Genomic DNA, 26162 nt, shown 5'->3' with positions numbered 1-26162 from the left:
TCCAACCCCCAATAGAATAAGCCTTTGTTAAAAGCTGTATTTAGGAGTTCCCGTTGTGGCTCAGTGGTAATGAACCCACCTTGTATCCATGAGGAGATGTGGGTTCGATCCCTGGCCTTGATCAGTGGTTAAGGATCCGTCATTGCCGTGAGCTGTGGTGCACACCGGTAGCTGTAGCTCTGATTCCACCCCTAGCCAGGGAACTTCCTTATGCTTTTTAGCAGCACCCCCTCAAAAAGCTGGATTCACATTTGTGCCTTAAACTCTGATACCTGAGTAGGGATCACTGGCCTACTAGTCAGCATGACTTTCCCCTGACTCTCACCAGCCTGAGTTCATATTTCAAAAATTTCTATTTTGTGTAATGACTTTTGGTGAGAAGATGATTATGGCCTTTGTGATCCATTTAGACAAATTTTAAAGGATATTACCTGAATGTATTATTTATATTAGAAATTATTTCTGTTCTTGAATTTGAAAATAGTTGGAATAAAGCTTAACCTAAAGAAACTTGTGTTAAAGCATTTTATAATAAAAGATTAAAAAATTATTTTTTCTATACCCTGATTTTAAATTTTCTTTTTTTTTTCTTTTTTTTTTCTTTTTGTCTTTTCTAGGGCCACACCTGAGGCATATGGAGGTTCCCAGGCTAGGGGTCTGATCGGAGCTGTAGCCACAGACCTACACCGCAGCTCACAGCAACGCTGGATCCTTAACCCACTGAGCGAGGCCAGGGATTGAATCCGCAACCTCATGGTTCCTAGTTGGATTCATTTCCTTTGTGCCATGATAGGAACTCCTAAATTTTATTTTAATTTTTTAAAACTTTTTTGCTTTTAGGGCCACATCTGTGGCATATGGAAGTTCCCAGATTAGGGGTCGAATCGGAGCTGTAGCTGCTGGCCTACGCCACAGCCACAGCAATGCAGGATCCAAGCCGCATCTGTGACCTACACCATGGCTCGTGGCAATGCCGGATTCCCAACCCACCAAGCAAGGCTAGGGATTGGACCTGCATCCTCATAGATCCTAGTTGGGTTTGTTAACCACTGAGCCACAAAGGGAATTCCCTGATTTTAAATTTTAAAAAAGTGCTTCACTTAAATGCTATTCTGCTATTCATTCAGTATATCAACAGCGTTATATGGCAGATACCCATATCTCTTGTTACTTCTGTATACACATCCTGTTTCCTAGCAGATTTGAATTCTGGAATCCCTTCCCCTCCAGAGAGTGCCTGTGTAAACACACACACACACACACACACACACACACACACACACACACACACACTCTCTCTCTCTCTCTCTCTCTCTCTCTCTCTCTCTCTCTCTCTCTGCTCTTTCACAGTCATCCCTTTACATGTTGTTTCTGGAATCCCTTCCCCTCCAGAGAGTGCCTGTGTAAACACACACACACACACACTCTCACTGCTCTTTCACAGTCATCCCTTTACATGTTGTTTCTGCTGTTGGGAGAACTTCTTGTGTTTCATTAAGAAGGATATGATTGTTGCCATGCCATCACAAAAATAACTTGTATTTGTGTGGTGCTTTATCAAGTGCTTTTATGTGCATTTTCTTAATTTTAATCCTTATGTAAACCTTATGTGATTGGCAGAGCAGGTTATGTAGTCCTGTCTCAGACTGGGCTAATACTGAGGCTTGAAAACATAAAGTCAGCACTTTCCTGGTACATTAAGATGCTTAGTAAGCCTTTATTGAATGGGTGGATGGATAAATGACCGAATGACTGAATGGTTAGTTATTCTGACCCTAATGCCATTTGGATTACACTGTAGCTTCAGATTTAGTTATGACCCAGAAGAGGACTTGAGATATATATATAAACTAGAATGTTTATCGACTTAACCACTGGCTATGTTAGAGTAACTAGTTCTGGACTAGCCCTCTTGCTATTAAAAAACCCATGGAACTGGAGAAAATATATGAGGCAGCTCTTTTAATCTATGGGCAACAGCCTGTGATTTTGAAATTCATGAAATGAGCCCCATGGTTACCCTTGCTTTCTACCTGACAACAATTTTCTGAGATAGAATCCAAGCAGAACACAGTGGCCTAATTGCTGAGCTCAGAATTTGGGACAACTAAAATGGCTAGAATCTACGGGCCGGACCCGGGAGAAGAGGAAGAAATGTAGGAGGGGCTCTCATATGTTTATGTGTGGGTCCCTTGTGAATTTTTGATGAAGGGTTGGGCTCCATAAGTGAGAAAGACTGGTTGGGTGCCTTAGGGTTGAGAATGGAACAGAGATACTAGAGGTTGTACAGCTGGGGAATAGAGGCGCTCTGGCCCAGGCATATTTGAGAGACCTGATGGACACCCCAGGCATCTGAATGAAACGCTAGAAAAACTTGAGATAAATCAGGGATTGGCAAACCATGTTGATAAAGGTTTGTTAAAACATTATGCCCATTCATTTACATATTGTCTGGTTGTTTTCACCTTACGGTGACAAAGTTCAGTAGCTGTCACAGAGGCATTAGGGCTGGCAAAGATACAATATTTACTGTTCCTATAATAAAGCCTATAAAACAAAATCTACAGGGGAAACAGAACTTGAAAGTTGAGTTCTGCTAGGTTAGAGAAACATCCTTGGGCTTTCCATAGACACCCTAACAAAAGCATTACTTGACTTTTTATTTAAAATTAGAATGTTTCTGAGCAGTTACTTCCTGTAGTGCTTAGGACCTTTCTAACAGTGACAGTGACTTTAGCCTACACTCTCTTTGCTTGTTTCCGTGGACAAACTCTATGTAGGAATATGTCTCATTCCACTTAAAAAGAAAAACCTTATAATCATTCTTGATGGAATTTTTTTGGATCTTCTATCCAATATCAATGTTTAGTTTAAATTGAAAAAGTTGCTAATCTCTGAAAGCTAAAACCAGAGCTAAAGTGGTTTCCTGTTTAAGAAGACCAGGGTTCTTTTTGTTTCTGAAGATTTTAAATATTAAAAAACATTTTGAAATTATAAACTGTTTCACACATATGAACAAAATAGAACGTAGCTAAAAACTATGTACTCAACACACAGCTTTTTTTTTATATGTTAACATTTTGCCAAATTGCTTCAGATAATTTTTCTAAAAAATAGTAGCTCATATATGTACTGTATGTATAATAATCCTGTTCTATTCCTTCTTTTCCCTGTGATAACCACTCTTGAATTTTTCGTTTGTCATTATGTTGGATGTTTTTATACCAAAAAAAGGTGTTTATGTTTGTGTCTATAAATTACAACATTTTATGCATTTTCAAGTTTAAATAAAAACCATCATTTTGCACATAGTATTCTGCAACCAGCTTTTTCACTCAACCTTGTTTTGAATTTAGATACGGTAAAATGTATCACTGTAGTTCATTTACTGCATAATTTATATATGCCTTCATCCTCTTTTGATGGACATTTAGGTTTCCAGTATTGGGGATTCTCTAGATAATGTAATCAGAAATAGTATTGTTGCTTGTAGAACATCTTCATCTTTGACTCAGTTATTACTGAATTGCTTCCCCAAGTGTTTTTGTCCTTTTATAATTTCACCTGCTTTCGTTTGCACAATGGGTTATCAAAAGAAGACCTGTTGTACCTGAAGAAAATATGACATATGACAATCTCATATGTCAGATAAATTTAAAGTTGGTTGTTTAGATTCTTGATAATTAAAAAAAATTTTTTTTTATTTTAAAAAAATAAAGATGCGGCATATGGAAGTTCCCAGGCTAGGGGTCAAATTGGCGCTGTAGCCTTAGGCCTATGCCACAGCCACAGCAACACCAGATCCAGGTTGCATCTGTGACCTACACCACAGCTCATGGCAATGCTGGATCCTTAACCCACTGATTGAGGCCAGGGATTAAACCTGTGTCCTCATGGACACTATTTGGGTTTGTTTCCACTGTGCCTCAACGGGAACTCCAGATTCTTGATGAATTTGTTCCTGTTTAAAAACCTTCTATTGGAAATGTTTAAACCTATGGAAGTAGAGAGAACCTCTGTGAATAGAGAAAACCCTCATCGTCAATTTTCAGTAATTGTTAAAATATGGCTTGTCTTACTTCATTCTCCCTCATCCCTTCAATTATTTTAGAGAAGATCCTTGATTTTCGTTTAATTTCATCTGTAAATACTTTAATATATATACTAATTTCTATATAGTATTTATCTCCCATCCCCTAAAAAAAGAAACCCACGCAATACCATTATCACCATCCAGAAATAATTCTATAATCATATATCCAGCACTCAAATTTTCCCAATTAGCTGTTCTTTAGTTTTATCTACAGTATTTAAAATGTGATTATATTGTGAAAACATATACTTTTAAGGAATAAATTTAAGACGGGTCATATAAAATGTACGTGTAGACTTCCAGTTTATCATAGAATTTTATGTTTAAACAGATGGTCACTATAAAGTTATCTAGGTCTAGTCTTACCCTTTTACTTTATAGATAAAAGAATTGAAGCTCAGCGAGGTTGAAATTTATCTAAAATCAGTTCGTTGTAGCAGAGCTGGAATTAGAAGGCAAATCTTGTGAATTTTTTTTTCTTTTTTGCTCTTACACTCATTACATTGTGTTGCCAATCTCATGTTTTTCATCAGTTTTCTAAATGTAACATTTAAGTATTTTTCCCAGTGGCTTTTCGTAAATATCAGACTACTGTATTGTTTGTACAGTACTGTTCTTGTGATTTACAACAGGTTGTATTTTAAAAGGAATTTTTGAAGAGGTTGAAGTATATCAACACTTGTGCCAAAGATATTGAGCTGTTATGAAAAGCTGCTTGTCTTTTCTGACCTGATATATAATTTCCAACTGTGGCAGAGGATGCCAGAAAGGGAGAATGAGTGTTGGCATGAGTCTGGAAATTAAATTATTACATTACCAAGGAATTTATTGTATTTCTTCATTTTAGTACTGTTGTATATGAAAACTTTTCTGTATTGATGTAATACTTGGTGAATCTATGTAATTTTTTGACGTTCAAGACCTGTTCATTTTGCTAAGGTAAAAACAAAATGACTTCTTTTTGTTTTAAAATTGGTGATTTTTTAACATCACTGACTATTTATAACTGGATTGCAGGTGCTGAGGTTGTTTTGCAAGCCTAACTAATTAAGAGAATTAATCTTATCCATTCTGTCTCAGGATATGGTTTCTTTGTGATGCTCTGTTCTGTAGAATGACAACAGAAAGTCTTTTGAGAACCAAAGACAATGTTTGAAGCTTGTTTACCAGAGTGCTGGTTTACCCTTCAGTGTTAAGTGTGTTGCAGTGGGCACAGTAGGGCAGAGAACACTATTTCTTGGCACCTTCATTACCCCTTTTTTCTTTTTGATCAGAATTGTCACAAGCTCTGTAAATTCTGAAGATAGTCTGATGACCTCTATCATAGCCAGTTAGTAAGAAGGGGATAAAATAGATACTAAGGCATATAGAATTCAGGTGCTACTTCATGTTTGATCGTGATGTAAAGCACTAGATCTTTTAAAGATGACTGTGCAGAATTGAATATATACCTGCTCTTTGATTTGCTCGCGGACATAGTGATATGAATTGTGAAGATGCTAGAGACCCAACCCGAGTTCGAGGGATAGCTCTGCCAATGTGTGATCATAGATAGATCATTTAACATCTTTGTATATTTGTGCTTTCATATTTTAAGAGATTATTAACAAATTATACTATGCCTTTTTTTTTTAACATCTTATCAGGGCTGTTGTGAGCATTGAATGTGATGCTGTATGAGAAAGTACTTTGAGAAATTTATTTGAATTCATCCCTGTACCAGGTATTGTTCTACATATACAATACAAAAAGCAGAATAAAGGTATCATATACCAATAGTAAATCCTATGGTGGGAAGTAGAACAGGGTCAGAGGTGTGCTGGAGGGATTGCTGTTTTATGTAAGGTAATTAGGGATGGGTTCATGGTAGGTGACATTTGAGCAGGCACATGAAGAACTAAGAGAAGTTCTGTGGATATCAGGGGTAAACTAGCAAGTGGCAGGCTCTGAGGGTAGGGAATGTGTGTATTATGTGAGAAATGGTAAGGATACCAGTGTGCTTGGAACACAGTGAGTGAGGAGGGGAATGATGGGGTAAGGCTGAGAATTTGATTATTGGGGATTTTTAGGCCATTATGAGGTGCTTTTACTCAGAGACCAGAAGCCCTGAGGAGAGGAATGACACGACCTAATTTAAATTTTAAAGGGAATGCTTTGGATGCTCTAGCTGAGAATAAACTCTAGGTGGGGAAGCAAGAGAGAAAGGTAAAGGTGAAGGATTTGGTGATGGATTGGAGGTGGGTGTGAGAGGAATAGAGGTGTCAAGGATGACTCCCCCCAAGTTTTTGGCATGAGCTAGTGGAGGATGAGCTAAGTTGCCTTTTCTTGAAAGAAGGAAGACTGGGAGTAGCAGAGTTTTGTATTTTGTTTCATTTTTTGAGGGAGGAGTTCAGGAGTTGGTTTGGGAAACACCAAGTGTAAGGTCTTTATTAGACATCCAGGTGAGTATGTTGATTATGTACTTAAATGTGAATCTGAAACAGGGTGATATGAATTGTGGAGTCCTCGGTGTATAAACGGTATTTAAAGCATTATTCTTGGATGATATTGCCAAGGGAGTGTGTGTGTGTAAGATATTGAAAAGATTAAGTACGAGGGCTGTGTCCAGAGGCACTCTAGCAATTAGGTTGTGGAGATAAAAAAGAAAGGCTACGGCAGAGTAATTTGTGAAGTAGGAGGAGAACTAAGAGTGGTGTGCTGGATGGGAGCCAAGAGAAGTAAAATGTTTAAGTAGGGAGCAGTCAGCTGTGTCACCTGTTGCTGAGAGGTCAACTGAGATGAGAGCTGAGAATTGTTTACATCATTAAATACCATGGAAGTCCTATGGGACTTGATAGGAGCTGTTTCAGTGGAGCATTGGGGTGAGAGGCTGATTGGGGTGAATTCAGGAGAGAGTGGGAGGAGAGAAAATGGAAACTGAAAGTGTAAACTCAAAGAATTACACTGTAAGAGGGGCAGAGAATCAATCGAGCCATGGGGAAACAAAGGGTCAAGGAGAGTTATGCAAGAGAAAGGAGAGGGAGTGGTTACTGGAGTGATATCCTTGAGTAGGTGAAAAGAATGCAGAAGATCTAGAGGATTTGAGTGAAGAGATTTCCATTGGATAGAAATAGGGACAATTCTTTCATAATAATAGGGAGGAAAGAAGAATATATGAGAAAAGATGTAGCAAGAAGGATATTTTGCGTGAAATGGGAAGCAGGAAGATGACCAGTTGAATGTGAGGATATGGGAAGAAGGTTTAGATGTTTGAAGAGATAACAGAAGATGTGAAATAATCACTAGGAAAGAGAGGTGAATGAATATTTATTTTTTTCCAGTGGGCCTCCTTGGGTGTTGCAGGATGTTTAGCATCCCAGAGTACCAGATGCCAGGATTACCCGTCTTGTCAGTCACTGTGACAACCAGAAAACTTTACCTCACATTTAAAAATACCCAGGGTTACAGTCCCACTAATGTTTGAGAACTGTTGATTATTGGGACTTTTGAGGTTAAATCATGAGTTTAGAAAAAAAACCAATTAGCACTATTGTGAGAGTTTTTTTTGTTTTTTGTTTTGTTTTTTTCCTTCTCCTTCTAGCCACATTCCAGGGTTACTGGTGTGGTACAGATAAAAGAGGGTTGGATATAATCAGGATTGGGATTTTGCCAGGACAGGATAACAAATGGAGTTGTTGGTAAAAGTGAGTGACAAATGATGGATTGTGTAATTTCAGTTGGATAAGGACAGAAATGAGGGTATGCAAAGGGTGAGGGACTCTTGAAAGGTTGGTTAGATTAGTACATTGTAGTTCCTGGTGGGGAGTGGGTGTCTAAGGTAGGAAAGGAGGTGAAGACGTGAAGGAAAGGAATATGTGGAACAGAAAGTCCAGAATTTTACAAGGATCATCTATGTGGTTATAGAAATTACTTGGAATTATACTAGGAGTTAGAAGTGAGTGTGTGTCAGTGAGCTAAGTACTGAAGTCCTGAAGCAATGGGAGAGGGTTTGGAGGATCCCTACTTTAATCCAAAGTAGGTAAATAAGTCAAATAAATAGTGGAAATTGTGCTTATAGAGGAAGAGTCAGAAATACCGTCTAAGTCACTGTGATGACGTCAGCCATGGAAATACATGGGAAGAGATGGTGACCTTTCAGATTGCACCCTATTGGATTCTGTAGTTATGATACTCTATAAGGAAAGGTGAATCTAAGGTTGAATTCAGGTTTTTATTGAACCTCTCCTAAGTGCAGGGCATTGTACTTGGTGCTTTGGAGATAAAGGTAAGTAATTTCATTAAGGAGCTTATGATAAAAATAACTAAAACTGAGTAATAGAAATGTTATAAAGGAAGTTGAAAAAGGACTGAATGGCTCAAAGAAGGAAGACATTATGTTAAACTTGAGTATTAGGTAAAGCTTCCTGGAAGGGTAAATTTGAGATGGACCTTTGATGAGTAGAGTAGTGACAGATTGTGGTGGAGTGGAGGTTGCAATCCAGGTAAGGTAAGGTTTTAGCCTAAAGCATAAGCACATTGATAGCATATTGCATGGTGTTCTGGGGAAGATTCTTTATTCCTGTTTTGGCTGGAACTATTAACGGTGAGAGAAATGACAGGGACAGAATTGCTTTAGTGTTTATTATGGAGAGCCTTAGTGACACCCAATATCTGAGTGGAATGCCGGTTGCTTAGCTAATGCAAGTTATTGAAGATCTTGAAGGGGAGCTTGATGTTGTTCAGGTAAAGTTTTCCGCAAAAATAGGCTGAAGTGGGGATCGAATAATGTAGGAGAGGATGAATTTCTATAAATACTAAAACATGGCAAAACTATACACAGTAGTATTCAAGTCTTCCCTATCTTTCAATTATAAACATCATTAGTAGTAAAATCAGGACTAAAACTCAGGATTTCCAGTCTCATGTGTATTCCCCTTTACTGTTTGAATTCTAAGAGCTTGGCTCGCTTCTCTTTTCTTTACTTGGCTTTCAGAACAACACAGTTTTGGTTTTCCTCCTATCAGTCCACTCTCTGACTATAGTGCCTCTTTTGCCTTTTCCTTTTTCCGTTCATTGATATTCTTCCGTAGTGATCTTGATCTACCTACTAGAAAAGTACCCAGTTTTGAGCCCAATCCATACCTTTCTTCTGAACTAGAGGTTCATAAGCAGTTGCCTACTTGGATATCCAATAATTATCTCAAACTCAGCATGTCCGAAACTGAATACCTGATCTTAATCCTAAACCTCCTCTCCCTGCACCTTCCCTGACTCAGTTGTTCAGGCCAAGTGAAACTTTGAAGTCAATCCTGATGCTTCTACTTGGCTCCCAGTACACATCTTCTGCTGGGTTGGCCTGTCATCTTTCTCTTCAGAATATATCCATATTCTGATTGCTAAACTTCTTCAGTGGTCTCCTTTCTTCTACCCTTGAGCTCTCTACTGTGTATTTCAACATAGCAATCATAGTGACCTTTTAAAAACATGAGTCAGGTACTGTCACTTCTCTGTTCAAACCCTCTAAGGGCTCCGTGTCACTCAGAGTAAAAGCCACCGTCCTTAAAGTGACTAGAAGGACCTCCTGTATTAGGAGTTGACAAACTGTAGCCCATGGACCACATTTGATCCACTGCCTGTTTTTGTATGACCTGTGGGCTAAGAATGATTTTTACGGTTTTAAGTGGTTAAAATTAAACATTATAGGGAGTTGAAATTTCAGTGCCCATAAACAAAGTTGTATTGGAATACAGTCAGACCCACTTGCTCACATATGTCTTATGGCTGCATATGCACTACAGAGGCAGAGTTCAGTAGTAGAGACCTTATGGCTTGAAAGCCTAAAGTATTTTTTATTTGTTCTTTTAAAGAAAAAACTTGCCAGCCTCTGCCATGTACGATCTGGTTCCTGACTCCCACCCCCAGTGTTAGCTGCCCCTCTTTCCTCACCCACCCCACTCCAGCCACAGTGGTCTCCTTGTGTTCCTTCACCTGACCAGGCACATTCTTCATCCCCTGCCAGGAATGCTCATTCCTGAGATCTCTGCAGGGCTCAGCTCACTCCCTCATCCATCAGGGTTTGCTCAGGCAACACCTTCTCAATGAAGTCAACCATCTGTTTAAAGTCACAACACCCTCTATATTACCTGTGTGTACTCGTGCTGTCTCCTACTCTTTCCCATAGCACCTCACACCTTCTCACATACTGTCTAATTTACTGATTTTTACATTTACTGTTTCCCCTCCTGTGGACTTAAACATAAGGGCAGGGATTTTTGTCTGCTTTGTTCACTGATGCATCCTAAGTGCCTAGAACAGTGGCTGGCACTGTTCAGTAAAGAGTTGTGGAGATGCACTGAATTATTGATTCTTTCACCAATGCGTTGTCTAACTGGCAGATAAAAGTTCTGTTACGTGATGGGGAAGGGCTAGTGTTCTTTCAGTGAGGAGATGTATTTTCCTGTTATTGCTTCCTTGGATTGGTTCCTTGATAACATCATTTCCATTCTGCTCTGACAGTAACTGTTCAGAAAGCGTTCTGATTGACTTAACCGGTTTGAGCACTGCATTTCATGTTAGGGCTGCAGCCTTATGTTAGGGCTGTGCCACCCTTGTTTAAACTGTTAGTTGAGAAAGGGACCTCTTGCCCTGAGCCCAGTGTTACAACGCTTCAAATGATGTGATAAAGGAGTTCCCATTGTAGCTCAGCGGGTTGAGAACCTGACTAGTTATCCATGAGGATTCGGGTTCAATCCCTGGCCTCACTCAGTGGGCTAAGGATCCAGCATTGCCATGAACTGTGGTGTAGGTTGCGAATGCAGCTTGGATCTGCTGTGGCTGTGGTGTAGGCCAGCGGCTGTAGCTCCAATTCAACCTCTGGCCTGGAAACCTCCATGTATATGCTGCAGGTGTGGTAACAAGACCCCCCCCCCTCCAAAAAAAATGATGTGGTAGGATTGAGCTTTCCTGTCAATATAGATATTTCAGGGTAGGGATGAATAGCTAGATTTTTGAAGTGGGTCTATGTAATTCATAGGTTTTTCAGTTTAGCATTCTTCTCTGTGCCTTTTTTAATATAGAAAATAAAAGGAAATTTCCAGAGGAAAATACTGAAATTCAGTATTTTTTTTTTGGCAGCACCCACAGCATGTAGAAGTTTGCAGGCCAGGGATCAAACCTGTTTGCAGCCTGCACCACAGCTGCAGCAACACCACATCCTTAACCTGCTGCACCACATGAGAACTTAGTGAAATGCAGTATTCTTTTCACATTAGTATTGTCGAGAAACTGAATGCCACCATGTACAGAAGGTTTAATTTATTTGAAGGGTTTTGGGGGAACTATTGAATTTTACACGTATTTGCTTTTCTCTTAATGTATCTGAGTTGGTTCTTTTTTTTTTAAGTGTAGTTAATTTACATGTTGTGTTAGTTTCATGTGTATAGCAAGGTGATTCAGTTACACACACATACACACACACAGCACACACATTCTTTTTCAGATTCTTTTCCATTATAGGTTATTAAAAATATTGAGTATAGTTCCCTGTGCTGTACAGCAGGTCCTTGTTATTTACCTATTTAATGTATAGTAGTGTGTATCTGTTAATTCCAAACTTCTAATTTATCTCTCTCCCCTGAGTTGGTTCATTTTTTTTTGTCTTTTGTTGTTGTTGCTATTTCTTGGGCTGCTCCCGTGGCATATGGAGGTTCCCAGGCTAGGGGTTGAATCGGAGCTGTAGCCACCGGCCTACGCCAGAGCCACAGCAACGCGGGATCCGAGCCGCGTCTGCGACCTACACCACAGCTCACGGCAACGCCGGATCGTTAACCCACTGAGCAGGGGCAGGGACCGAACCCGCAACCTCATGGTTCCTAGTCGGATTTGTTAACCACTGCGCCACGACGGGAACTCCGGTTCATTTTTTTATGTCCTGTACTATCTATCAAGCACAGTACCAAGTAGAGAATAGGCGATCAATATGTATTTACTGCTACCTCTCTTTATCTTAAAGTGATCCTCTTGGCATATCACTGAGGGTGTCTTTTTCTAATTTATTTGACCTGTGATTGTTTTTTTCATAATGGGAAAGTAGAGCCTGTATATTTGATTTTTACATAGCTTCTTCTGGAGAGGTTGCATATGTTAGCATTAAAGATTTCTATTCAGTTATTATTTTGAGAGTAAATAATTTCCTAGATTCTGTCACATTGTTTACAAGACATTTGAAATTTTTCAAGAAAGTAAGTATATTTAGATAATTTTTAAATTTTTAATATTTTCTCCTAATTCGGAGTTCCCGTCGTGGCTCAGTGGTTAACGAATCCGTCTAGGAACCATGAGGTTGTGGGTTCGATCCCTGGCCTCGCTCAGTAGGTTAAGGATCCCACGTTGCCGTGGCTTTGGTGTAGGCCAGCGGCTACAGCTCCGATTAGACCCCTAGCCTGGGAACCTCCATATGCTGCGAGAGAGGCCCAAGAAATGGCAAAAAGACAAATAAATAAATAAATAAATAAAAATAATTTTTTTTCCTCCTAATTGCATTTCAGAAAAAAATCCTTGGAGTTCACGTTGTGGTGCAGTGGAAACAAATCCGACTATTGACCATGAGGTTGTAGGTTTGATCACTAGCCTCGCTCGGTGGATTAAGGATCCAGTGTTGCCATGAGCTGTGGTGTAGGTTGCAGATGTGGCTTGGATCCTGCGTGGCTGTGGCGTAGGCTGGCAGCTGTAGCTCTGATTCTACCCCTAGCCTGGAAACTTCCATATGCTGCAGGCATGGCCCTAAGAAGAAAAAAAATCCTAAATATTTGGGTTGAAAACTTACGTCTAGACAAAAACCTGCACATGGATGTTTATGGCAGTGTTTTTTTCCTTTTTTTTTCTTTTTATGGCTGCAATTGCAGTTTATGGAAGTTCCCAGGCTAGAGTTTGAATTGGAGTTGCAGCTGCTGGCCTCTGGCACAGCCATAGCCACACTGGATCTGGGTTGCATCAGTGACCTGTGCTGCGGCTTGCAGCAACACTGGATCCTTAACCCACTGAGCCAGCCTAGGGATTGAACCTGCATCCTCACAGAGACAATGTGGGGTCCTTAACCTACTGAGCCACAACAGAAACTCCTGTAACAGCTTTATTTATGATTGCCAAAACTTAGAAGCAACCAAGATGTCCTTCAGGAGGTATATGGATGAACAAGCTGTGGTACATGGAGACAGTGGAATATTTTTCAGTGATAAAAATGACATGGAGGAATCGTAAGTCATATTGCTAAGTAAAAAAAGCCTGTATGAAAAGGCCACATACTGTATGATTTCAACTATGTGACATTTGGAGAAGGGAGAGTTGAATAGGTGGAGCATGGGATTTTTAGGGCAGTGAAACTGTTCGGGATGGTTCTGTAATGGTAGATGCACATCATACGTTTGTCAAGACTCTGAGAATGTATAACATGAAGAGTGAACCCTGTTGTAAACTATGGACTTTAGTTAATAATATTGTATTAACATTTGTTTGTTATTTGTAACAGATATACCATACTAATGCAAGATTTAATCTTAGAGGAGGAGTTACTGTTGTGGCTCAGCAGATTAAGGATCCAACATTGTCTCTGTGAGGATGTGGGTTTAATCCCTGGCCTTGCTCAGTGGGTTAAGGATCAGGCGTTGCTGCAAGCCTGCAGTCTAGGTTACAGATGCGGTTTGGATCAGGTATTGCTGTGGCTGTAGCATAGGCCACAGCTGCAGCTCCAATTCAGCCTTGAGCCTGGGAACTTCCATATGTTGCAGGTGTGACCCTAGAAAGAGAAAAAACTGTGTGTGTGTGTAAAAGAAAAAAAAAAGGAAACTGTATCTGCGTTAGGGAGAATAGTATATGGGATTCTTTCTACTTCCTACTCAATTTTTTTGTAAATCTAAGACTACTCTAAAAAAAAGTCTGTTAATTGAAAAAACAGTACTTAATAAAAAAAAAGGTGACACAGAGGCATATATATATATATATATACCCATACTACACTCTACCTTCTGCATAAAACTGCCTTGCTTAATAAGTAGAGCATAGCTAATATTTCTCTAAGCTCTGTTTTTCAGAGAAATGTACTCATATATCTGATGTATAAACAAAACTCTTTTTTGATACTTGAGGGTTTTTTCCCTTCCCTCTGAAGCCGTATATTTAGTGTATACTATATGATAGATACTTTGAGGTATGTCTTAATAACTTCTTTCATTTAGTTTGAAGTAAATACTATTTGCCCCCTTGCACAGGTGAGAAAGCTCTGGCTAAGATAAGTGAAGTGGCAAAGCTGGTACTTGAATCAAGGCCTGACTCAAGCCTGTCCTATATGGCTTTTGTAATTCACATAGACATATTTTTTGAAATAGCTAGTTTATCCACTAACATAAGTGTAATGCCTTTAGAGTGAAAATTTTATTGAAAGAGATTGTCTAGGTTTGAATTGTGGCTCTATTGTGTACTTTTGCTTTGTAATTTTAATTAGGTTTTATTACCTCCTTATGCTCTAGCTTCCTTATGTGTTAAATGGAGATAGTAATTAAGATTGTTGTGAGGGAGTTCCTGTTGTAGTGCAGCGGAAATGAATCTTGACTAGTATCCTGGAGGATGCAGGTTCAATCCCTGGCCTCTCTTCAGTGGGTTAATCTGTGTGCTGTGGTGTAGGTCGCAGGTGAGGCTCAGGTCAGGCATTGCTCTGAGGCCAGTGGCTACAGCTCCGATTCAGCCCCTAGCTTGGGCCTCTGTGTGCCACAGGTGCAGCCCTAAAAAAAAAAAGACACACACACACACACAAAAAAAAGATTGCTGTGAGGATTAAGTGAGTTAATGTATCAAAAGCTTTTAGAACAGTGCCTGGTACAGAATATTAAGTCCTGTAACTGTTAGCTATTAATTAGTAGTGGAATATTTTCTTATTTTATAGATAAAGGAAACTGAGACCAAAGAAAATTAAGTGATTTTCTGAGTCATGTAACTGTCTAAGGTCACAGAGCTATTACATGGTTAAATGGTTGAGTTTTTAAATTTTAAGGCTAGAATTTTATCTACTACATAAACTATTTTTTTAAAAAGAGAGAAACATTAAAAATGTGTTGCAATTTCTGTCTGCTTAGAGTCTACCAAATATGATTTAACCTGGAGTTCCTGTTGTGGCTCAGTGGTAACAAACCCAACTGGAATCCATGAAGACATGAATTCAATCCCTGGCCTCACTCAGTGGGTTAAGGATCTGGTGTTGCCGTGAGCTGTGGTGTAGGTTGCAGACTCAGCTTGGATCCTAAGTGGCTGTGGCTGTGGCCAGCAGCTACAGCTCCAGTTTGACCCCTAGCCTAGGAACATCCATATGCCAGAGGTGTGGCCCTAAAAAGACCAAAAAAAAAAAAATTGTGTGTGTGTGTATATATATATATATATCTGTTTTCTCTGAGATTGATATAGTAGGGAAAAGTCACTGGGCTGTGATTTAGGTTTGGGACCAGGCCTTGTTCCTGATTAGCTGCGTGACTTCTTTAATATCTCTGATTGTAGTTCATTTTAACTGAGGGGTGAGTTGAGTTGGGCCAATTTGTAACTTCCTTTTACAGCACTGAGAAAATATGATTTGCTAAATTTTCCATGTTGTACAGTACATCCTTGTAGCCTGTCTTACACCCAATAATTTGTACTTCTTATTCCCCCACCCTATTTTGCCCTCCCCTCTGCCAGCAGCCACTCGTTTATTCTGTATGAGTCTGCTGCTTTTTGTGTTATGTTCACAAATTTGTTGTATTTTTAAGATCTCACATATAAGTGATATCGTGTAGTATTCATATGTTTCTAACTTAATTTCACTTAGCAAAATGCTCTCCAAGTCTATCCATGTTGCTGCAAATGGCAACATTTTGTCATTTTTTTATGGCTGAGTAGTATTCTGTTGTACATATTAGATTGCTTCCATGTCTTGGCAGTTATAAATAATGCTACTATGAAATACATTGAGATGCATGTATCTTTTTGAATTTTTAAAAAAATTTTTATCAGATATATACCAGGAGTGGAATTGCTGAATCATATGTAGTTCTATATTTAGATTTTTGGGAAATCTCCACACTGTTTTCCACAGAGGCTCGACTAGTTAATATTCTAACCAACAGTGTAGGAAGGGTTCCTTTCTTTGAACAGCTTTGCCAACATTTGTTACTCGTGTTCTTTTTGATGATAGCCATTTGGACAGGTGTGAGGTAGTATCTCATTGTGGTTTTGATTTACATTTCCCTGATCATTAGTGATATTGAGCATCCTTTCATGTGCCTGTTAGCCATCTGCATTTCCTTTTTGGAAAAAATGTCTCTTCATTTCTTCTGCCCATTTTTTGATTGGGTTTTTTGTTTGTTTTGGATGAGTTATATAGCTGTTTATATATGTTGGATATTTAATCCCTTATTGGTCATATCATGTGCAAGTATTTTGTCCCATTCCAGTCATTTGTCTTTTTATTTTGTTGATGGGTTTCTTTTGCTGTGCAAAAACTTTAAAGTTTAATTGAGCTCCATTTGTTTATTTTGACTTTTATTTTTTACTTTAGGAGACGGGTCCAAAAAAACATTGCTGCAATTTATGTCAAAAGGTGTTTGGCGGAGTTCCCGTCGTGGCGCAGTGGTTAACGAATCCGACTAGGAACCATGAGGTTGCGGGTTCGATCCCTGCCCTTGCTCAGTGGGTTAACGATCCGGCGTTGCCGTGAGCTGTGGTGTAGGTTGCAGACGCGGCTCGGATCCCGCGTTGCTGTGGCTCTGGCGTAGGCCGGTGGCTACAGCTCCAATTCGACCCCTAGCCTGGGAACCTCCATATGCCATGGGAGTGGCCCAAAGAAATAGCAAAAAGACAAAAAAAATAAAATAAAATAAAGTGTTTGGCCTACGTTTTCCTTTAGGAGTTTTATAGTATCCGGTCTTACATTTAGGTCTTTAATCCATTTTGAGTTTAGTTTTGTTTGTGAAGTGTTAGAGAATGTTCTAGTTTCATTCTTTTACATGTAGCTGTTCAGTTTCCCCAGCACCACTTATTGATAAGACTGTCTTTTCTTCATGTGTATTCTTGCCTCCTTCTTTAAAACGTTAGCTGACCATAAGTGCATGGGTTTATTTCTGAGCTCTTTATTCTGTTCCATTGATCTGTGTGTCTGTTTTTATGCCACAACTGTACTGTTTTGATTACTGTAGCTTTGTAGTATAATCTGAAGTCAGGGAGTGTTGATTCCTCCAGCTCTGTTCTCTCTCAAGTTTGGCTATTCAGGGTCTTTTTTGTTTCCATACAAATGTAAAACTTTTTTGTTCTCATTCTGTGGAAAATGGTAATTTGATGGGAATTGCATTGAATCTGTAAATGTCTTGTGTGTTACAGTCATTTTTTTAACAGTATTGATTTTTCTGATCAAAGAACATGGTATATCTTTCCATTTGTTTGTGCTGTCTTCATTTTCTTTCATCATTGTCTTATAGTTTTCAGACTACTTGTCTTTTGTCTCTTTAGATAGATTTATTCCTGGATATTTTATTCTTTTTGATGTGATGGCATGTGGGGTTGTTTCTTTAATTTCCCTTTCTGATACTTTGTTGTTGGTGTATAGATATGCAATAGATTTCTGTGTATTAATTTTGTATCCTTCAACTTTACCAAATTCATTGATGAGCTCTAGGAGTTTTCTGGTTGCATATTTAGGATTTTCCATGTATAGTAAGTATCATGTCATCTGCAAACAGTGACAGTTTTACTTCTTACCTTCCAATTTGGAATCCTTTTATTTATTTTTCTCCTGTGATTGCTGTGGCTGTGGCTAGGTCTTCCAAAACTATGTTGAATAAAATTGCAAGAGTGGGCCCAGAGCTTCTTGATGTATGGGTAGGGTGGTTAGTCTATGCTAATGACTGAAAGGTGCTATTGGTGATCCACAGTTTCTCTACTACGTCAGCTTTTACTTAGCATTTTCCCCTCTTTTTCTCCTTTTAATCAGCTTTCTTAATATGGTTGACTTACTGGCTTTACCTTTTTACAGAATGAAGCTTGTGGCCATTGTTTTTAGCTCTCAGCAGAACATGCAGTAGTCTTTGGCTGCTGGATTCACAGCTAAGTACTGAATGATTGAATCCTCTAGTATGGTGTAGAGTTGGGAATAGGAAATGCCAAAGACTATAAATTGTATAATATAACCTTTATACAAAAGGTAAAATTTTAGTGACGAGAGGCTCTTTAAGGTGTCTCTTATGGAATCATGTTTTAGTTTGTTTCTTAACTTTGTGGTATAAAAATGTAGTGTGTGTGTTCCCTTCTTACCTCAATATGATATGTGTAATAAGTCCCCTCTATTGGTTGTTATATAATTTTAAAAAATCAGTCTTCACTAGCTTTTTATAGATGGATATTATAAGTCAGAGTCAAGGAAGTTGGTTATAAGATATGAATAGTGCTGTGTGTAGGTCACAGATGAGTATCATGTGACTATAAACGTGGGTCTGTTTTCATTTGCATTATTGAGGAGAGTTAAATGTCACCTTTAACTTTACTGGTCTCAAAAATTCAAAACGAATTTTTTTCCTTAAGAGAGCAACTGATAGGAAATTATTATTATAGACAAAAGTATAAGGGATTTCCTATTTAAGGGAAATTTAAAGGAAAGATATTGAGATGAAGAAGGAGCTGTTTCTTTGTGAGTTTATATATCCTGTGGTGTGTAAATTACTCCTAATATCCATGTAAAGCATATGTTCTATTTTAATGGTCTTTTTTTTTGTTTTGTTTTTTACAGTGGGACTTAGAATTTTTAAGGACCTCACCAGTGCTCAGAAGAGTTTATTTCTACCTTTTCTAAATAAAAATCTCATAAAAGTGGAACAAAGGAAGGGGTAAAAAAATGGAGATTAGGTCTCTGGGCAGAAATATGCAGTGGAATTCTTTTCCTTCTAGTGAATTTTTTGTTTTAGCTATTGTGTTGATCATCTCTGCTTGTTGAATCTTTAAATCTTTTCTTCCTTTGTTAAACGCTTCTTCTAATTCATCGATCCTTGCCTCTATTTTTTTCCCCAAAATCTTGGATCATCCTTACTAGCACTACTCTAAAGTCTTTTTCAGAGAGGTTTCCTATCTCCACTTCACTTAGCTGTTCTTCTGGGGTTTTGTCTTATTCTTTCATCTGACTCGTTTCTCTGACTTTTCATTTTGTAGAGCTTTTTGTGTGGTCTCTTTTCTGCAGGCTAGAGGATTTTAGTCTCTCTTCTGTTGTCTGCCTCTTTGTGGGTGAAGTTGATTGATACAGGGGCTTGTTATAGGCTTCCTGATGGGAGGGACTGGTGCCTGCCCACTGGTAGGAGGAGCTGATTCTTATCCCTCTGGTGGGTGGGGCTTTGTCTCTGGGTGTGATTAGGGGCAGCCTATTTGCTGATGTGTGGAGCTGTGTTCCCACCCTGTTTGTTGTCTGGAGTGGGGCTTCTCACTAATGGTGAGAATTTGGCCACCCTGATGGGTGGGGCCAAATTTTTCCAAAATCACAGCCTCAGGGGAGGTCACACTGATGATTATTCCCGGGACCTCCACCTCCAATGTCCTGCCCCCACAGTGAGCCATGGCCACCCCTGCTCTCCCAGGAGACCCTCCAAGACCTCCTGGTGGGCTTGATCCAGATTCTTACAGAATCCCTGCTTTGCCATGATCCAGTGCACATGAAACCCTGTGTGCCCTCCTAGAGTGAAGTCTCTGTCTCCCCGAATCCTGTGGAGCTCCTGCGGTTAAGCCTCACTGGCTCAATGCCAAATGCTCTGGGGGCATGGGAACCCGACGTGGAGCTCCAAACTCTTACTCCTATGGGAGAGCCTCTGCAGTGTAGTTAATTTTCCAGTCTGTGGGTCACCCACTGGGCAGTTATGGGATTGCTTATATCATGAAAGCACCCCTCCTACCATCTTGATGTGACTTCTTCTTTGTCTTTGGATATAGGGTGTCTTTTTTGGTAGCTTCCAGTCTATTTTGTTGATGGTTGTTCAACAGTTAGTTGTAATTTTGGTATTTTTGTGAGAGGAGGTGATCTCAAGTCCTTCTACTCTGGAATCTTGTCTCTGTTAATTATGTTCAATTTCCCATGTTCCCTTGTAGTCCTGTCCACGCATCATGAAGTTGGGATGGTTTTTCGCAGGATGCTGTTGTTGGCTCTGAATTAGTGACCATTAAATTGTTCTTCCTCTCCTGTTTGTTTCTTGTGCTGAGTTTAGTCTCACTGGCTCATGGGCAACGGATAGAGAGCTTATGCACCTGGCCCTTCAGACCCAGTTCCTGGAGCCAGAAAGCCCCACCCACAGTCTTTTTTCTTTTCTTTTCTTTTTTCGCCTTTTTTAGTGCTGCACCTGAGGCATATGGGAGTTCCCAGGCTAGGAGTCTAATCAGAGCTACAGCTACTGGCCTATGCCACAGCCACAGCAATGCATGATACAAGCTGCATCTGTGACCTACGTCACAGTTCACGGCAATGCTGGATCCTTAACCCCCTGAGTGAGGCCAGGGACCGAAGCCATGTCCTCATGGATACTAGTCGTGTTCATAACCTGCCAAACCACAGCGGGAACTCCCTTGTAGTGGGATATGGCGAGAGTCATCCATGGGTAATAAAATCAGGATTTAGTGAATATTCAGGAGTCTGGTATAGCAGTGCATATATAGGTTGAGAGGGTAGTAGGGTCTCTTGGGAGTTAAGAGGAGCAGAGCCAAAAAAATCATTCTGAATTTTAGGCCTAAAGTGATTAAAGAAGAAACATTATTTCACCATGTACTGTAAGTCTGATTGCAGTGTTAAATGGAAAAGCCTCACGGTTATAATAATGGTGTTACATTTTCAGGTTGTCTTAACATATTTTTCAGATAGGTAAGATTGACTAATGCCAATTTCTCTTGAAAATCTTATGGTTAATTGCAACATTGTTGCCACCAATAGTGCTATTACTTTTTAAGGTTGTACTTCTTTATGAATTTGTGCCTGTTACTTATCTCAGTGAGTGTAAGTCAGCCAATTGGCACATTGTGGCTACTGGGAGGGTTGTTTTTCTGGCCATAACACTTGGGCCCAGGCCTTCAAAAGGATATGTTAACTTTTTGTTTAAAATGAAGTAATTTTTTTTCCCTCTATAAAGATTCTTTTTAGTCAGTAACACATTTACGGGTTCCATACTCTGATATGAAACCGATTGTAAATAAGCATTTTTAAAAAGTTATTTTTCTTTTTCTCTTGCAGGTGTGCTCTAGAGAAGTCTTCAAATATCCTTGCCATATTGATTCTGAGCCATCGGGGGACTCAGGCTTATGAGGAGGTACTGTCACGCAAAAGAGTGTCTGGTGAAGACGACAAGAAAGAGGGGAAAGGATCGGAAAAAGAAGCTAAAACACTGTAGAAAACCATGGTGCGTTATTATTTATGCTTTTTAAATTTAGTTGCCAAAGATCCAAATAGTTTAAAGTTGGAACTGATAATAGTGAGGGCAAGTGAAAAACAGTGGTGCTAATTTTTGGCTTTAGTGCATCAGATAAAGATGGCACTCTACTATTTAAGCAAAACAAATGAGTTCAGATTTATTACAAGCCCTTTAAACCACAAGATTGAGCCCCATGAGCCTGCTGGCCATAAATTATTAAATACAAAGAAGGGAATGCTTATAAATAATATTTTCTGATAAAACCTGTGTTGGCAAACTGATACAAATGGCTAAGGTGACTTTGAACTTGATATTAAGTAATTTTCTCTTTAGCCTTCTACCTGAAATTCAGTTTTTTTCCCCATGGAAATTAAAAATCCTGAACTAGTCCTTTAATTAATGATGTGGATGGTTTGGAGTTTATAAAACATGTGAGTATTTAACTCAAAAAAGTCACCTTTTTCCATATGCTTTTAATTTTAAAATAATAGAGTCAAATGTTGAATGTATTAAGGTCATTGAACCGAATATCGTGGAAACCTTGTTTTTTGTGGAAAGATCATACCTAAATTGAATGTGAGGTGTTAGATCAGGTCATAATCTCTGGTGCTTATTTTTTTTTTTAATTGGTAAAATGTGCTGAATTCCTCCCCCCCCCCCCCCCCCCCCCCGTTATTTTGGTTCTGGAGGATGTGTGAATTTTTTCTCTAAGTGAGAAAAGGCTTAAAAAAGATGTTGCAGTGGGAGAAAAAGCACAAAAATATTAATCATCAGTATGTTTGAAATATGTTGTTTAGCCAATCTGATGTTATTTGATTTTTAAAAATTTGTTCCAGAGGTTATAACTTGTTTGACTTTCTCTTTAGAGAAGAAATTATGCTAATACTTTAGCTCTGGATGGTGGGGAAAAATGTTAACTTGGGATTTTCTCTCATTTAGTTTTATGGTGAAATGTGAAAAATGACAGTGTAATTTGTATTTGTTCCCATGTGAGTTATTTACCTTTTCAGCTTATCTATTATAAGAAATGCTTTATATATATTACTTGTCATAATTGATGAAAATTCCTTTTCTAGTTTAATTCATTTTAAATGTATCTTAGATTTCTGATGTGGTAATTTTGTGTTTTTATGTAATTTAATTGGTTGATAGGTGTTTTACAGTTTCGTTGCCTTTGCCTTAGATCTGATTTGAATGAGAACTCCATTTAAAGCATAGTTCTTCTAATTTAATTTTTTTAATATTTAAAAAAATAAATTTGGAGCTTATTTGGGTAAAGAATATTTCTTTCTTTTTTGGGGGGTGAGTGGGTAATAACATTCATTCAGTTCTTCCTTTCATCATTGTTTCATGGTGCCTGTCCTGTCAACATCCAGTAGATTCTTGGATTTAACATTTGCAGTTTTGTGTTATTTGTGAGAAAAACACCAAAGGTTTGTGTTCTGTAGCAGTGTGTAATTTTCCTAAGGTGAGCCCAGTGCACAGTGCTGAGTAATTTGGCTAAGTAACTTAGTAACTCATCATAGAACTAAATGACAGGTAAAGTCCCAAGTTAACATTTTTTCCCCCACCATCCAAAACTAGAATATTAGTAGAACTTTTTCTTTAAAGAACAAATTAATTAAGATGTAATCCCTAGAACAACCTAGCATTCCCAGTTTTCTTTCTTTTTTTTGACCGTGACCTTGGCGTGTGGAAGTTCCTGCTCAGGGATCGAACCCACACCACAGCTGTGACCTGAGCCACAGCAGTGACAATGCCGGGTCCTTAACCTGCTGAGCTACCAGGGAACTCCTCTAATTTGTTACATGGCTTTGATTTCTTGTTACGTATTTTGGGATTTATGAATAAATCTCATGATGTGATTAAAAAGTTTGTTTCTTTGTAGCAAAAGACTCCTCCAATTGGAAAACTGGTCATGAACTTTGAGTAAGAAAGAAATCTAAACAGAGATGGTTTTATCTAGAAAAAAGAAAGCCTCATACTTGATTTTAGTACTTTTATGATATAGTATTCGAGGGTTTCAAAGGACTACTTACCTTTTTAGTTTCAGCTTGCTTCATTTTGTAGGGGACAGTGATACTTTAGTATTAATTTACTAGTGTCCATATTAATCTGATTTTAAAACATTGGTATTCAAACAAAAATAAAAGACAAGACTGGTAAAGAATTGTGACTATTTTATTCTGTAATAAAGACTTTAAAACAAAATATTTACCATCTACTAGCACATAATTTCATGTAAGTTAGGACACTGTAGTCACCTTTATATAGAATACTTTTGGCTTAATGGAAGTTTACCAAGTTATCCTTGTTCATTTTGCTGTGTACTGGTACGAGTGTCTACATGGTATTTGTAAATTTGGAAATATTCAAAGGTTTTGGATGTGTGATGGATCTACTCTATTAAATTTTCATGAAATTCATTCTATTTCTAGGCTCTAATCTGTTCCACTGATTCTGGGCCAAGCATGTCATTTTAATTATTGCTTTTTAAATTTTTGATATTTTGTTTTAATGTAATGGCACCACCCATCCATCTTTGTAGAATTGTTCTTGATACTCTCATTGATTTCCCCCCCTCCATGAGCTTTAAAATTATTTTCGTTGAGTGTTAAAATAAATCTGTCTTTAGGGGATTTGTATTTTGAGAATGTGAGTACATTTGTAAATTAGTTTTGGAAGTTAATTCTTTTACAGTATGTATTTTCCTGATTCTGGAATTTAGGATATCTCCTACTAATTTATTTTAAAAATTAAAACTTCACACCAAAGGTTTGAATGCCAAATAGTCAATAATATTCTAATGTGATCCATGGTTTTTGCCACCTTGTTCACAAATAATGTTGTGTTTGGTATTGTTACCATATTACAAAATCTCCATTTTTCAAGGTGAAGATGTGTCCAGCAGTTTGGAAAGGACTGACTGGGTGTCACGAGCCACTCTTGCACCCTAGACACTCTGTTAAAGTTAGGAAGTATCTGTTTTCTTGTAGGTGTGTGATACGGATGACCTTTTTTTTTAATGTGGTATTGAAAACACATAGATTTGGCTAAAGGTGGCATATATATTATACTGAATATGACTTGGGTGGTGTTTTCTAAAACATGAATGATTTGGAATTTTCTGGTGTGGAATTCAATAGGGTGGGGTTTTATTTCCTCTTGAACAATTTTTTATTGTCTCAATGTTGACAGTTAATGCTATGACTTGACCTAAATATATTTGTAAGTCATCCTTTTCAGGTAACATTTGTTTTCTTTCGCCTTCTGACAGAGATCTATTAGATCTTTTGCCAATGATGATCGCCATGTTATGGTGAAACATTCAACAATCTATCCATCTCCGGAAGAACTTGAAGCTGTTCAGAATATGGTGTCTACTGTCGAATGTGCTCTTAAACATGTCTCTGATTGGCTGGATGAAACAAATAAAGGCACAAAAGCAGAGGGGGAAACAGAAGTGAAGAAGGATGAGGCTGTGGACACCTATTCCAAGTGAGTACGGCATGATCTTTGTGATGCTTTTCTTTAATGCTCAGAAGAGCCCAGGGTGCGGTCCCCCTGGCTTACATTTGCTATATGATGGTGTTCTTTGGGGTTTTCTCACCTGTGTGACTATAAGCAAGGGAGTAAATGTTTGTGGAATTTTTCTGAGTTAAATTTGAAGGCAAAACGCAAGAAAGAAAGAATGATTAGACCAGAAGAAGATAAAACTGTTCAGGATGCCTTTTGAGGGAGAACCACTCCCTTTTAGAAATCTTCTCTTTTGGAGATTATGTCATCTTTTTCATGTGTTAGTTCAGCCTCCTAAATTCAGAAACACATAGTAGTGCTTTCGGTCTTTTGGCGAAATTCTAAAGTGACATTTTTGTTAGATATTTAAAAATCCTGGTGTAGAAGAAAGAGTGCAGGAGAATACTCCACAGGAATATTTGATTGTATCTGCCTAGTTGATTCCCAGGATCCATATAGTATCTTGCATATAGTAAGTGTTCATTGAATATTTGTGGAATGAAGAAAAGCCTAATGGGAGCCAGACCCTTCAGTAATTATAGCAGAGTAGTCTCGGTGCTGTTGACAACAGTAAGAGATTAGTGAGGTGAAGCTGAATGATAACTAGGAAACATTTTATCCCTTGCTAACTTAGAGTTATTGTTTTGAGCAATGTCACTATGATTTGAATAAGAATATGATTTACTTTGAAAGATGAAGCTCATTTGACTGTATTAAGAGCATTAAGAGTATTACTTTGGCTACAACTGGTAAATTGATGATAGAAGTTATAGAATTTTTTTCTCAAACTTTCAATTCTAAATCAGTGTGATAAGTAGATAAAGAGTAGTGGGAAAGTATTAATAATTTGATTTCTTTAACTGAAATGTAGTGTAACCTTTCATCTTCAGATGAAAGTTAATCAGTTTTTAGCTGAAGTTTTCCTTGAGTTTGTTAGCCATTTACAGGTAATATATACATTGCATGTTGTCACTGACTTGTCAGCTTCAAGTTTCTTGGCAGTAATTCACTTTTCTTGTGAATGATGGCTTTAAAAAATGTGTTGTTAATTTTTTGGTTCATGATAATTAGTAATATCATCCAGTAATCTAGCTCTTTGTATCCCAGTCCCTGTGCAAGTAAAATAACCA

The 26162-nt window shown here is 38.4% G+C and overlaps 1 protein-coding gene across 2 annotated transcripts in view; it reads left to right on the top strand.

The window, feature by feature from the left end:
* The window catches only part of STRBP (spermatid perinuclear RNA binding protein), a 161234-nt gene that overhangs the window by 55817 nt on the left and 79255 nt on the right, over positions 1-26162 (top strand). For both annotated transcript variants that reach the window (XM_047768354.1, XM_047768353.1), the window contains exons 2-3: positions 21339-21504; positions 24794-25014. In XM_047768354.1, the coding sequence (XP_047624310.1) occupies positions 21502-21504; positions 24794-25014 (224 nt within the window). In that variant the 5' untranslated portion in view covers positions 21339-21501. The remainder of the gene's footprint in view (positions 1-21338; positions 21505-24793; positions 25015-26162) is intronic.

The sequence above is a fragment of the Phacochoerus africanus genome, chromosome 2 (genome assembly GCF_016906955.1).
Source record: "Phacochoerus africanus isolate WHEZ1 chromosome 2, ROS_Pafr_v1, whole genome shotgun sequence".
Lineage (NCBI taxonomy): Eukaryota > Metazoa > Chordata > Mammalia > Artiodactyla > Suidae > Phacochoerus > Phacochoerus africanus.
Note: the sequence above shows the minus strand (reverse complement) of the source record. Positions and strands in the feature narration are given on the sequence as shown.